Source organism: Oncorhynchus clarkii, chromosome 6, assembly GCF_045791955.1.
Source record: "Oncorhynchus clarkii lewisi isolate Uvic-CL-2024 chromosome 6, UVic_Ocla_1.0, whole genome shotgun sequence".
Lineage (NCBI taxonomy): Eukaryota > Metazoa > Chordata > Actinopteri > Salmoniformes > Salmonidae > Oncorhynchus > Oncorhynchus clarkii.
In genome coordinates, this window is record NC_092152.1 from 76,117,077 (window position 1) to 76,131,578 (window position 14,502).

Here is a 14,502-nt window from a genome sequence, read left to right on the forward strand (position 1 = left end):
GTCTGGAGTCTGGAGGGCTACTAGACTGGACACAGTGTGCATCAGTTTAAAAGTGTTGACACCCAGCTAACACTTTTTTGAGAGCAGATCCCTCTGGTGTAGGTAGAATCCTCTCTCTAATCTCTTTGGTGTGGGTAGAATCCTCTCTCTAATCTCTCTGGTGTAGGTAGAATCCTCTCTCTATTCTCTCTGGTGTGGGTAGAATCCTCTCTCTAATATCTTTGGTGTGGGTAGAATCCTCTCTCTGTGGTTTAGGTATAATCCTCTCTAATCTCTCTGGTGTAGGTAGAATCCTCTCTCTAATCTCTCTGGTGTAGGTAGAATCCTCTCTCTAATCTCTCTGGTGTAGGTAGAATCCTCTCTAATCTCTCTGGTGTAGGTAGAATCCTCTCTCTAATCTCTCTGGTGTAGGTAGAATCCTCTCTCTAATCTCTCTGGTGTAGGTAGAATCCTTTCTCTAATCTCTCTGGTGTAGGTAGAATCCTCTCTCTAATCCCTCTGGTGTAGGTAGAATCCTCTCTCTAATCTCTCTGGTGTAGGTATAATCCTTTCTCTAATCTCTCTGGTGTAGGTATAATCCTTTCTCTAATCTCTCTGGTGTATTTAGAATCCTCTCTAATCTCTCTGGTGTAGGTAGAATCCTCTCTCTAATCTCTCTGGTGTAGGTAGAATCCTCTCTCTAATCTCTCTGGTTTAGGTAGAATCCTCTCTCTAATCCCTCTGGTTTAGGTAGAATCCTCTCTCTAATCTCTCTGGTGTAGGTATAATCCTTTCTCTAATCTCTCTGGTGTATTTAGAATCCTCTCTCTAATCTCTCTGGTGTAGGTAGAATACTCTCTCTAATCTCTCTGGTGTAGGTAGAATCCTTTCTCTAATCTCTCTGGTGTAGGTAGAATCCTTTCTTTAATCTCTCTGGTGTAGGTGTAATCCTCTCTCTAATCTCTCTGGTGTAGGTAGAATCCTTTCTCTAATCTCTCTGGTGTAGGTAGAATCCTCTCTCTAATCTCTCTGGTGTAGGAAGAATCCTCTCTAATCTCTCTGGTGTAGGTAGAATCCTCTCTCTAATCTCTCCTGTCTCAGCATGTTGATGGAAAGCAGATCTGGACATGAAGGATGAGTAAGACATGCTGGTGGTTTAACTTCACTGTGTGCTCAGCACCTTATTTACAGTCAATGGCTCAGCACAGGGCTGGGTGGGAAGTCTGCATAATAATCCACTGAACTGAACCCACTGTTCACTGTCACTGTCACTGGCCTAGTGATTTAAAATATATATATATTTAACCTTTATTTAACTAGGCAAATCAGTTAAGAACAAATGTTTATTTACAATGACGGCCTACACCGGCCAAACCCAGACGACGCTGGTTCAATTGTGCACCGCCCTACGGAACTCCCAATCATGGCAGGTTTGGCCGGTGATGAGGTGGACCTGTATGGGATCGAGACACTGAACACAGAAAGCCCTGCTAGCTAGGTTTCTCTAACCTCTCTGGCTGCATTTTATGCAGGAAGTGTATTACATATGCATCCAGAATGTGACAAGAATGAGAGAAATTATGAAATCTCTGTGACCCAGCTATACAATTTCCTGTTATCTCACAATCAGAGGTGGACATGGATTGTCTTCCTGTCTGATTTAGGGTCAGGTTGGCTTGTTTTGTGGGACTAATTCAACATACCTCAACCTTGAATAGATTGCTATAGCAGATCATCATATGACTACTTTGTCCATATCTGCATAGCATTTTATAACCATTAACAGGCTTTATCTATCTGAGAAATATCTGTCTCTTTGAAAAATAGGTCAATGGAAAAGACTTGGGGAGCTGCTGCTGTTGTTGCTCATGCAGCTGCCTGTTGGAAATCTCTGCAAGATGGGTCTTGTTCCCCTGGCTTCTATAAACCCTGGTCCTAACGAGAACCAGATGCTGAATGAATCAGGCTATTGTGGCTTCGCTGCCTGGGCTGCTGAAACTCTCCCTCTCTCTCTTTCCCCCTTACTTTCCCATCTCACATCTCTTACTGTCCTTCACTTTCCCCTCTCTCTTTCCCTGTTTCCCCTCTCCCCTCTCTCTTTCCCCCTTCTCTCCTCTCCTCTCTCTTTCCCTCTTCCATCCTCTCCCCTCTCTCTTCCCCTCTTCCCTCCTCCCTCCTCTCTCTTCCCCTCTTCCCTCCTCTCCCCTCTCTCTTTCCCTCTTCCCTCCTCCCCCCTCTCTCTTTCCCTCTTTCCCCACTCCCCTCTCTCTTTCCCTCTTTCCCTCCTCTCCTCTCTCTTTCCCCTCTCCCTTTCCCTCTTCCCTCCCCTCTCTCTTTCCCTCTTCCCTCCTCTCCCCTCTTTCCCTCTTCCCTCCTCTCCCCTCTTTCCCTCTTCCCTCCTCTCCCCTCTCTCTTTCCCCTCTCCCCTCTCTCTTTCCCTCCTCTCCTCTCTCTTTCCCCTCTCCCCTCTCTTTCCCTCTTCCCTCCCTCTTCCCTCCTCTCCTCTTTCCCCTCTCCCCTCTCTCTTTCCCTCTTCCCTCCTCTCCCATCTCTCTTTCCCTCCTCTCCCCTCTCTCTTTCCCTCTTCCCTCCCTCTTCCCTCCTCTCCCCTCTCTCTTTCCCTCTTCCCTCCTCTCCCCTCTCTTTCCCTCTTCTCTCCTCTCTCTTTCCCCTCTCCCCTCTCTCTTCCCTCTTCCCTCCTCTCCTCTCTCTTTCCCTCCTCTTCCCTCTCTCTTTCCCTCCTCTCCCCTCTCTCTTTCCCTCCTCTCCCCTCTCTCTTTCCCTCTTCCCTCCTCTCCCCTCTCTCTCTTTCCCTCTTTCCTATTCGTCGCTCTCTCCTTCCCTCTTTCCTTCACCCCTTTCTCGCTGTTTCTCTCCCCTCTCCCCTTCCCCCCTCTCCTCTCTTCCCCACTGTCCTCTACTCTCCCTTCAACTGCCCCCCCCCCCTTTTCTCCCCTCTCTCGTCTCCTGTCCTCTCCTCTCTGCACCCTCTTCCCTCCTCTCCCCTCTCTTTCCCCTCTCCCTTCTCTCTTTCCCTCTTCCCTCCTCTCCCCTCTCTTTCCCTCTTCCCTCCTCTCCCCTCTCTCTTTCCCTCTTCTCTCCTCTCTCTTTCTCCTCTCTCTTCCCTCTTCCCTCCTCTCCTCTCTCTTTCTCCTCTCCCCTCTCTCTTTCCCTCCTCTCCCCTCTCTCTTTCCCTCCTCTCCCCTCTCTCTTTCCCCTCTCTCTTTCCCTCTTCCCTCCTTTCCCCTCTCTCTCTTTCCCACTTTCCTACTGGCAGCTCTCTCCTTCCCTCTTTCCTTCACCCCTTTCTCGCTGTTTCTCTCCCATCTCTCCTCTCGCCTTCCCCCCTCTCCTCTCTTCCCCACTGTCCTCTACTCTCCCTTCAACTGCCCCCCCCCCCCCTTTTCTCCCCTCTCTCGTCTCCTGTCCTCTCCTCTCTGCACCCTCTTACATGATTTGAACCAGTAGGTAACTCCTCTCTGCTCTCTCTATCAGGTTCATATTCAGGTCAACCAACTTCCGGGGCAAGCCTTCAGGTCCCATGCTGGTAGCCACCTACTGGCCTGAGCTCCCGGTCACCATCGACGCTGCCTATGAGAACCCACTGGAGGAGAAGACTGTGTTCTTTGCAGGTAATGTATGTATGGGAGACTGAGTTGTGTCATCCACCGTTGAGATACAGTGCTTTGGGAAAGTATTCAGACCCCTTGACTTTTTCCACATTTTGTAATGTTACAACTTTATTCCAAAATTGCTTCTTTTTTTTAAACACACAATATCACAATAATGACAAAGCAAAAACAGGTTTTTAGATTTTTGGGGGAAATGTATTAAAAATAAAAAACAGAAATACCTTATTTACATAAGTATTCAGACCCTTTCTATGATACTCTAAATTAAGCTCAGGTGCATCCTGTTTTTATTGATCATCTTTGAGATGTTTCTACAACTTGATTGAAGTCCACCTGTGGTAAATTCAATTGATTGAAAAACATGAGCTGGCGCACACCCAGGAAAAATATGCTGGTGCTGACTAACGGCGAATAAACTATAAAAATAAAGAGAGTCACACAGACCCCTTGACTTTTTCCACATTTTGTAATGTTACAACTAAATAATTACCAAACTACCAATAATTTATTGGGTAAATCACCAATGTTTCGGCATGATTTGGAAAGGCACAAACCTGTCTATATAAGGTCCCACAGTGGACAGTGTATGTCAGAGCAAAAACCAAGCCATGAGGTCGAAGGAATTGTCCGTAGAGCTCCAAGACAGGATTGTGTCAAGGCACAGATCTGGTGAATGGTACCAAAAAAAATCTGCATCATTGAAGGTCCCCAAGAACACAGTGGCCTCCATCATTCTTAAATGGAAGAAGTTTGGAACCACCAAGCCTCTTCCTAGAGCTGGCCGCCTGGCCAAACTGAGCAATAGGGGGAGAAGGGCCTTGGTCAGGGAGGTGACCAGAGCTTTTAGAGTTCCTCTGTGGAGATGGGGAGAACCTTCCAGAAGGACAACCATCTCTGCACCACTCCACCAATCAGGCCTTTACGGTAGAGTTGCCAGACGGAAGTCACTCCTCAGTAAAAGCCACATGATACCCTGCTTGGAGTATGCCAAAAGGCACCTAACGACTCTCAGATCATGAGAAACAAGATTATCTGGTCTGATGTAACCAAGATTGAACTCTTTGGCCTGAATGCCAAGCGTCACGTCTGGAGGAAACCTGGCACCATTCCTAAGGTGAAGCATGGTGGTGGCAGCATAATGCTGTGAGGATGTTTTTCAGCAGCAGGGACTGGGAGACTAGTCAGGATCGAGTCAAAGATGAAAGGAGCAATGTACAGAGAGATCCTTGATGAAAACCTGCCCCAGAGTGCTCAGGACCTCAGACTGGGGCGAAGGTACCCCTTCAAACAGGACAACGACCCTTAGCACACAGCCAAGACAACGCGGGAGTGGCTTCAGTCTCTTAATGTCTCGTTTTTGCTTTGTCATTATGGGGTATTGTGTGTAGATTGTTGAGGAAAAAACACAATTTAATCAATTTTAGAATAAGGCTGTAACATAACAAAATGTATAAAAAGTCAAGGGGTCTGAATACTTTCCGAATGCACTGTACACGCATACATACATACATACATACATGTCTTGTCTAGGGGTTTTGTATGTCTAGGGGGTTTGTATGTCTAGGGTTTTGTAGGTCTAGGGGTTTTTGTAATTCTATGTTGGCCTGATATGGTTCCCAATCAGAGACAGCTGTTTATCATTGTCTCTGATTTGGGATCATATTTAGGTAGCCATTTCCCTTTGGTGTTTGTGGGATCTTGTCTATGTGTAGTTGCCTGTCAGCACTATTTTGTATAGCTTCACGTTTTGTTTTGTTATGTTGTTAGTTTGTTCAGTGTTCATTCTTTAAATAAATAAGAATGTATGCATACCACGCTGCACCTTGGTCCGATCCTTATAACGAACGTGACAGAAGATCCCACCACAAAAAGACCAAGCAGCATGTTCAAGAGGAGTGGACATCCTGGGCCCGGGAGAAAGATGTGTGGAGGACATCCTGGACCTGGGAGGAGGTAATGGCAGGGAACAAGACCCTGCCATGGAAGCAGGTGGAGATAGCGCAGGAGGAACGGCGATGATACGAGGGGACACGGCTAGCATGGAAGCCCGAGAGGCAGCTCCAAAACATTTGGGGGGAGGCACACGGGGAAATTGGCAGAGTCAGGGGTTAGACCTGAGCCAACTCCTCGTGCTTACCGTGGGGAGCGTGTGACTGGGCAGACACCGTGTTACGCGCACGGTGTCTCCAGTTCGCATTCATAGCCCGGTGCGCTCTATTCCAGCTCCTCGCATTTGCCGGGCGGATGGTGCCATCCAGGACGGATGGTGCCGGCTCAGCGCTCCTGGTCTCCAGTACACCGCCTTGGACCAGGATATCCGGCGCCGGTTCTGCGCACTGTGTCTCCGGTGCGTCTGCACAGCCCAGTGCGTCCTGTGCCAGCGCCCCGCACTTGCCGGGCTCAAGTGAGCATCCAGCCAGGACGCATTGTGCCAGCTCTACGCTCCAGATCTCCAGTGCGCCTCCACAGTCCAGTGCGTCCTGTGCCTGCTCCCCGCACTCGCCCTGAGGTGCGTGTCACCAGTGCGGTACCACCAGTGCCGGCACCACGCACCAGACCTCCAGTGCGCCTCCAGAGCCCAGTACGTCCTGTGCCTGCTCCTCGCACTTGCCCTGAGGTGCGTGTCTTCAGCCCGGTGCCACCTGTACCGGTCCCACGCACCAGGCCTCCACAGTCCAGTACGTCCTGTGCCTGCTCCCCGCACTTGCCCTGAGATGCATGTCTTCATCCCGGTACCACCAGTGCCGGCACCACGCATCAGGTCTCCATTGCGGCTCCACAGTCCAGAGCTTCGGGCGACAGTTCCCAGTCCAGAGCTTCCGGCAACAGTTCCCAGTCCAGAGCTTCCGGCAACAGTTCCCAGTCCGGGGTCTCCGGTGACAGTTCCCAGTCCAGAGCTTCCGGAGACAGTTCCCAGTCCAGAGCTTCCGGAGACAGTTCCCAGTCCAGAGCTTCCGGAGACAGTTCCCAGTCCAGAGCTTCCGGAGACAGTTCCCAGTTTGGGTTTTCCGGCGACAGTTCCCAGTCTGGGGCCTCCGGCAATGATCCGCAGTCCAGGGCCTCCGGCGATGATCCACGGTCCGGTTCAACAAAGGCAGAGGGATCAGCGTAAAGAGGGGTGGCTACGTCTAGAAACGGAACCGCCACCAAGGGTAGATGCCCACCCGGACCCTCCCGTATAGGTTCAGGTTTGCGGCCGGGAGTCCGCACCTTTGGGGGGGGGGGGGTATTGTCATGCCCTGACCTGTGATATCTCTGTTTTCTTTATATTTTGGTTAGGTCAGGGTATGACTAGGGTGGGTATGCTAGTTTTGTATTGTCTAGGGTTTTTGTATGTCTAGGGTTTTGTAGGTCTAGGGGTTTTTGTAATTCTATGTTGGCCTGATATGGTTCCCAATCAGAGACAGCTGTTTATCATTGTCTCTGATTGGGGATCATATTTAGGTAGCCATTTTCCTTTGGTCTTTGTGGGATCTTGTCTATGTGTAGGTGCCTGTCAGCACTCGTTTGTATAGATTCACGTTTTTCGTTTTGTTATTTTGTTAGTTTGTTCAGTGTTCATTCTTTAAATAAATAAGAATGTACGCATGCCACGATGCGCCTTGGTCCGATCCTTATAACGAACGTGACAATAAAGAATATAAATATGTCTGGATTTGATTAGAGCTTTGATCAGCATGAAGATTAAAACATGATGCTACCTGAGCCTGACGAGCCATATATTAAATACATTTAATGAGCCCTACATTAACCACATTTAATGAACCCAAAACACCCAAATAGTTGTAGCTAGCAATATGCTCTTTTTGGTGGATAAATGAAACTATCTCCCGTAGACTAGTCTTTTTGAGTGTGAACAGTATTACTGTAATGTATTGTATTATACTGTATTATATGGGCTGGAATTACACACATCATTCAAACCATGATAAAGCAGAATAGAACATGCAATTCTGAAGCAGCACATGTGGCCTACAAGGTTATATGTATTAGCCTAGAAATGTGATTTTCATTTTGGAATTTGTACAATTAGTAGGCTGACGCTTCATTTCTTCCTCGCTTTCAACAGTTAAATTAAATCAGTTTTGATGTCCTTATCTTAATCACTCTAATGGCATCCTTGAGTAATATAGAACCAGGATTAGATGCAGAAGGCTTTCACTTCTCTTCATGAAGATTGAATGGTTCTGGGTCTGAATAAATAACTGTTATAACCTACCACCATCGTGAGTTCACTCTTCTTTCAAACTACCTGTGAGTTCTATTGGCTGCTGTATTTAACATTCAGCAAAAAAAGAGCTTGCGTCCCTCTTCGATATAGTCTACTGGTATAATTGTCTATTGTCCAGCAAGCTATTCTAGTCTGGCTTTTCCTGCATGGAACTCCAAGAGCTAAGGGGCGTTTTTTAAGGAGGCCAGGGGAGCAGAGATGCTTGGGTATTGCACAAGACACAGAGGCTATAAGTTATAAGCTTATTATGCATAACCCATCATTAATTGGCTAAATATAAGGTTGAATTATTAATTAATTAATTAATTAATAATTATACCTTATTGAATGTATTACCTGATAGCGGTAGGCAAGGACATCTATATATAGGGCTGTATGTCAATCTAGAACAGGATGATCTATTTTGAATGGAGTTGATGGAGAGAGAGAAAGACAGCGCGGGCACTGATATTCGAGTGACAGGCAACGATATTCGAGTGACAGGCTGTTTTAAAACTCTGCAGCTGCAATACAAAACACGTTCTATCTTTACAGTTAAAAAACAAGGCGACCCCTGGAAGCCAGATGGAGATGGTGCATTCAGTCTTTCTATTACTGAGCATAGACTATGCTGTAGCAAATGTAGGCCCACCTGTCACAAGAAGAAAAGTTACCATGAAGAGAAGATAGTTCACTGTGCATATAGACCTACGCTCCATACTGAGATGGGCTGTCTGTCCCCACCCTGAGATGGGCTGTCTGTCCCCACCCTGAGATGGGCTGTCTGTCCCCACCCTGAGATGGGCTGTCTGTCCCCACTCTGAGATGGGCTGTCTGTCCCCACCCTGAGATGGGCTGTCTGTCCCCACCCTGAGATGGGCTGTCTGTCCCCACCCTGAGATGGGCTGTCTGTCCCCACCCTGAGATGGGCTGTCTGTCCCCACTCTGAGATGGTCTGTGTCCCCACCCTGAGATGGGCTGTCTGTCCCCACTCTGAGATGGGCTGTCTGTCCCCACCCTGAGATGGGCTGTCTGTCCCCACCCTGAGATGGGCTGTCTGTCCCCACCCTGAGATGGGCTCTCTGTCCCCACCCTGAGATGGGCTCTCTGTCCCCACCCTGAGATGGGCTCTCTGTCCCCACCCTGAGCGTTGATTCATCATGCAGAGGCCGTAGAAATGTAAGATTTAGAAATTGCAAATAATTTAACAATTCCATTTCACACCATGCTGTTCATATAAATAATTTATTATAATTTACCGGTTTCTCACAGTTACTGTATTTATCCTGGGAAAGGGGAGTGGTAAATCTCAGTAACCGGTTTCTCTGTTACTGTATTTATCCTGGGAAAGGGGAGTGGTAAATCTCAGTAACCGGTTTCTCAGTTACTGTATTTATCCTGGGAAAGGGGAGTGGTAAATCTCAGTAACCGGTTTCTCAGTTACTGTATTTATCCTGGGAAAGGGGAGTGGTAAATCTCAGTAACCGGTTTCTCAGTTACTGTATTTATCCTGGGAAAGGGGAGTGGTAAATCTCAGTAACCGGTTTCTCAGTTACTGTATTTATCCTGGGAAAGGGGAGTGGTAAATCTCAGTAACCCGTTTCTCAGTTACTGTATTTATCCTGGGAAAGGGGAGTGGTAAATCTCAGTAACCGGTTTCTCAGTTACTGTATTTATCCTGGGAAAGGGGAGTGGTAAATCTCAGTAACCGGTTTCTCAGTTACTGTATTTATCCTGGGAAAGGGGAGTGGTAAATCTCAGTAACCGGTTTCTCACCATTCAACCCTAATACATACATACAGTTATTTTGGTATGTATGAATGGGAGAGTATGTAGATTAGTTGTCATTCACTGTTGATACACAGGAGAACAATCCAGGATTGCACGCTTGCATATATGCATTTCATTGTTGTGCTTATTGACTTGATCAGAAAAACACAGACATTTTCATGTCTGTTTCCTCTCTCTATCACCGTTAAACAGCTGTGACAATTTCCAGTCAATAACATCCTATTTCTAAGAAGTTCACCGTTAGGAGAATCATAAGTGTGTCTTTTAGTATTTCAGTCAAGTAAACTGCTAGTATGTGGTTTGGACATTTTGGACATTAGTACTGTAAGTAGTTATTAGTGGTTTATAATACATGCATTGTAGAAGCATGCCATTCTCCTTTAGAAAAGCTCCATGAAATCAGAGCCCTTCCAAAACATAGTGTCTCTATTTAAGAAGATTAATGCTTGGCCTTGTAGAACAGAACCATTTATTTTCCATCCAGCCCTTCAATTGTAAAGCTAGGAGTCACATTTCCTCAATAATTTATCCAGTCCTCCCTAACCACAAGATATGATCAAATGTTAGCCTGGCCCCAGATCTGTTTGTGCTGTCTTCCCAACTCCTATGATCATTGTCTCTCTGTGGCTAATGATAAGGTAAGAGTTTAGAGAAACTCTATCCTCACAAACCCTTCCCTGTGAGCATCTTGACCTGTGCTCATTTGCCATCTCTCCCCTCCTCTCTCTCATATAGGCAATGAGATGTGGATCTTCAATGCAGACCAGATAGAGAAAGGCTACCCCAAGAGGATCTCCTCTATAGGCCTGCCCACAGACCTGAAAGGCATTGACGCAGCCTTCTCCTTTGGAAAGAGCCAGAAGACCTACCTGTTCGCTGGAGACCAGTTCTGGAGGTGAGTCACCACAACACAACCCCTATCAAAGCCTGTGTCTGATCCACTCAGGATTGTAGCGATGACATCACTATAGAATTAGAATTACTTTAAAATCTAATTCTATAGACGTCACTGTGTGTTGATGTGTTGGTGTGCTGCTGTGCTGAGCCATGTCTGCTTTTAATGAGAGACCTTAGCTTCCAATGGACTGTTAAAACAGCTCACTCTGCTCTTACCTAATACAGGGATAATGTAAGATACTGTTGCTGTATGTACTTAACTCTTGCATGACTGCTGTGATTTGTCAACCAAAACGGCTCAATTTTCTCGTACCTAACAGACTAACATAGTATCATGTACTCATGACTAAACATTGATATCATGGCCTCTGTGTGTTATCATGCCCCTCCAGGTACAATGAAGCCAAGAAAAAGATGGACCCTGGCTTCCCCAAGCTCATCGCTGACTCCTGGAACGGAATCCCAGACGGCATTGACTCTGCCTTTAGTCTGAATGGCATCGGTAAGCATACTAGAATACAATACTGTATAATAGATACTTTATTGAACATCACTTAGAGTGACATCACCACACACACAGAGCAGGGGGATATAGGTAGAGAGGGAGTGAGAGAGAGAGAGAGAGAGAGGGAGGGGGTAGAGGTAGAGAGGGAAACAGAGAGAGAGGGGGGTGGGGAGAGAGGGGAAGAGAGGGAAGAGGAAGAGGGGTAGGGATATAGAGAGAGATACCCACTGGACACAGACGTCAATTCAACGTCTATTCCACTTTGGTTCAATGTAATTTCATTGAACTCATGTGGAAACAATGTTGCTTCAACCAGTGTGTGCCCATTGGGATATCTACTGAAGAGAGAAATAGAGAGAGAAAGAGATGTCAACTGGAAGATAGAGAGGTAGCTGGGGCCTGTGTGAACATGGGAGCACTGCTTCCTGCTTCAGTCTGAGCTGTACTGACACACCACTGGCTGCAGGCTTACATTCCTGGCAGTTAGAACCCAACCTGACCCAGCCAGTCCTCTCATTATGAACTGGCACCTGGCCTTAAAGCTGTAATCCTTAGTGGTGAAACTGCCACGTCTGTTTAGATATTACAACAACAAAGACGTTACTTAAAACAACCAAAACTGTTTTATCCCCCCCCCCCCCCATCATTGCATGCCCGATAGGCAGGAGGAGAGAGAGCAAGGAGAGGGAGCAGACACAGGAGGAGAGAGAGTAGAGGCAGGAGGAGAGAGAATAGAGGGAGTAGTAGAGAGAGTAGAGGCAGGAGGAAAGAGCAAGGAGAGAGTAGAGGGCAAGAGAGGGTAGAGGCAGGAGGAGAGAGAGTAGAGGCAGGAGGAGAGAGCAAGGAGAGAGAGTAGAGGGCAAGAGAGGGTAGAGGCAGGAGGAGAGAGAGTAGAGGCAGGAGGAGAGAGATTAGAGGTAGGATGCAAGGAGAGAAAGTAGAGGCGGGAGGAGAGAGAGAAAGCAAGGAGAGAGAGTAGAGGCAGAAGGCGAGAGAGAGGAAGGACTGAGTAGAGGCAAGAGGAAAGCGAGAAAGCAAGGAGAGAGAGTAGAGGTAGGAGGAGAGAGAGAGCAAGGAGAGAGCAGAGGCAGGAGGAGAGAGTAGAGAGAGGAGGAAGTAGAGAGCAAGCAGCGAGAGTAGTATAACACAGGAGGTAAATCTTAAGTCTATGGCAGTTAACCAGAGTTTTTTTATACCCTTGCTTCTGACACACTTATACTATACATCACACACCGCGCTTCCCGACTAAGAAACAGTGTTTGATAGAGCCAGCCTGTGCTGCTTCACAGAGGTACCTCTGTCTTCATTCTAATTAGCCTGAGCTCCTCCACCGCTGATTCCTGATTGGGTGTTTTTACTGAGGAGACGAGTGACATCATCATGTCCTCTTCCTCTGGCTGAGATGATAGTGTGTTACTAAGTTATAAGCTTCTAGGGGACATATTTTACACTAACTCAAATTTTCCCTTCTAGTGTGTAAGGCCTCATGACTTGCTCAAGGTGAAATTTAGATGTATATTTGATGCACTGAATGTGATGATTTTGATGTACCTTGTCTCTCATCATAATGTTTGTTTTCCAGATTACACCTACTTCTTCAAAGGTGCCCACTACTTCAAAATGGATGACAGTAGCCTGAAGATCGTCAAACTGGGCGAGATTACAAAGGACTGGCTGGGTTGTCACTAAGCAACAGTGAGACGCATAGACGTTGGCTAAGCTCTCAGCGGACTGATTCCCCCATCCCTATCCAACCAGCCTATCCTGCACCCTAGCCTAGAAACTAAAGACACCCTCAAACACAGCGTGGGACCATCTACACAGGCTGAACATAGGCATCAGGATTTTGTATTATATTACTGTGTGATATTATCAGTTTCTATGTTATGATGATGCAGATTTACTTGGATCTCTTTACCCCGTTGTTTGTTATTAGAAACTCAGACATCCGGTATGTCCACACTACATAGAGACAGGCAGTGTTGTACTGGAAGATATTCTACTATATAAATGTAGCTTCACCTGAGCAGTATTGCATCATCTGGAGAATGAATGCTGTCTATATTTACTGCTGTCTGCAATCTAGAGACTACATGAAACCGCAATAGAATGAGAAATAGTCAATAGCAATTACAGTGTTGTGGAATACATTTGAAAATATGAATTTGCACAATATGTCTGGACAGATAATGGTGCTTATAGAAAATGTTTATTTGCATGATCCTATATTTGATATGCAGTTTTTCTACATTCTGTTCAGACTATTTTCAGAAGTAAGTACTTATAGACACACCTTATTCTTCAAATAGGGCTAGCACTTTGTATTAGACCATACTGCACAAATATGGAGTCCAAATTCTCCATTTTGTAGGATCTGTCTATTGTTTCACTGATGGTACAGGGAGATGAAAGGCACGGACTGCCTAGAGACTGTATCTGGTTTGTTGTTGCATGATGGAGTCATGACAAGAGAAGTACCACAGAAGTATTGTGTAATAATCTTTTTGTTTTGTTGTTTTGATAATCATTTTGTTTTGATTCGTATGCTTTTTTATAATGTTTTGTGCAATGTGTCATTCTCTGTCTGTAAAATAATAAAGATGGATGGTCAATATATATATGTGTGTGTGTGTGTGTGTGTGTGTGTGTGTGTGAGAGAGAGAGAGAGAGAAACGCCCTTAACGTTTCTTACTAGATAGGACTATGCCTTTCTGTAGCCTACTAGCACACAATTTGTAATCAGTAAATTAATAGTTTATAAATAGGTGTAGTTCTAAAACGTTTTTTCTCAAGTACACTTCATACTGTACATTTGTATTCAGGTCCTTGTTGAGCCGTTCTGAGGGCCCTTACATACAGTACCTCTGTGGTCAATGTAAATGCCATATTTGACTAACAGGTGACATCTTGTGGATGGATGAAGGTCTGAAAAACACTTTGTTGTGGTTTTTATTATGGAGCAGAGCACATCATCACGCCAGCCATAGTATGCCTTTGCACTTGAGATATGACTTAGTAAATTTCATACAAACGAACACAACAATTTGAGCCCAATTGCTAAGCTGTGAAACGAAACCTCAATGACTTCTTATTCTTCTATGGGTATTTGTTTTATTTTCTTTAGGCCCTGTATATAGTCTATTGAATGCCACCCTGATGTACATGAACTAATCTTGTAAAGTTGCTTCAAAATTAGACATTTTCTAATTCAACATGAATATTTGACTTGTTCACTCTGTTTATTTCAGCCAATCAATTTCAATTTAAGGGGCATTATTGGCATGGTGTGCAAATAGTTCAAGTACAAAAGGGAAAATAAATTAACATAAATATAGGTTTATTTACAATGGTGTGTGTTCTTCACTGGTTGCCCTTTTCTTGTGGCAACAGGTCACACATCTTGCTGTTGTGATTGCACACTGTGGTATTTCACCCAATAGATATGAGAGTTTATCAAAATTGGATTTGTTTTTAAATTCTTTGTGGAT

The 14,502-nt window shown here is 45.7% G+C and overlaps 1 protein-coding gene across 1 annotated transcript in view; it reads left to right on the plus strand.

Annotated features, from left to right (window-relative positions):
* The window catches only part of LOC139411614 (72 kDa type IV collagenase-like), a 45,087-nt gene extending 31,457 nt beyond the window's left edge, over positions 1-13,630 (plus strand). The window contains exons 10-13 of the mRNA XM_071158195.1: positions 3,475-3,611; positions 10,348-10,507; positions 10,902-11,011; positions 12,597-13,630. Coding sequence (XP_071014296.1) covers positions 3,475-3,611; positions 10,348-10,507; positions 10,902-11,011; positions 12,597-12,703 — 514 coding nt within the window. The 3' untranslated portion in view covers positions 12,704-13,630. The remainder of the gene's footprint in view (positions 1-3,474; positions 3,612-10,347; positions 10,508-10,901; positions 11,012-12,596) is intronic.
* Positions 13,631-14,502: the final 872 nt, after the last annotated feature.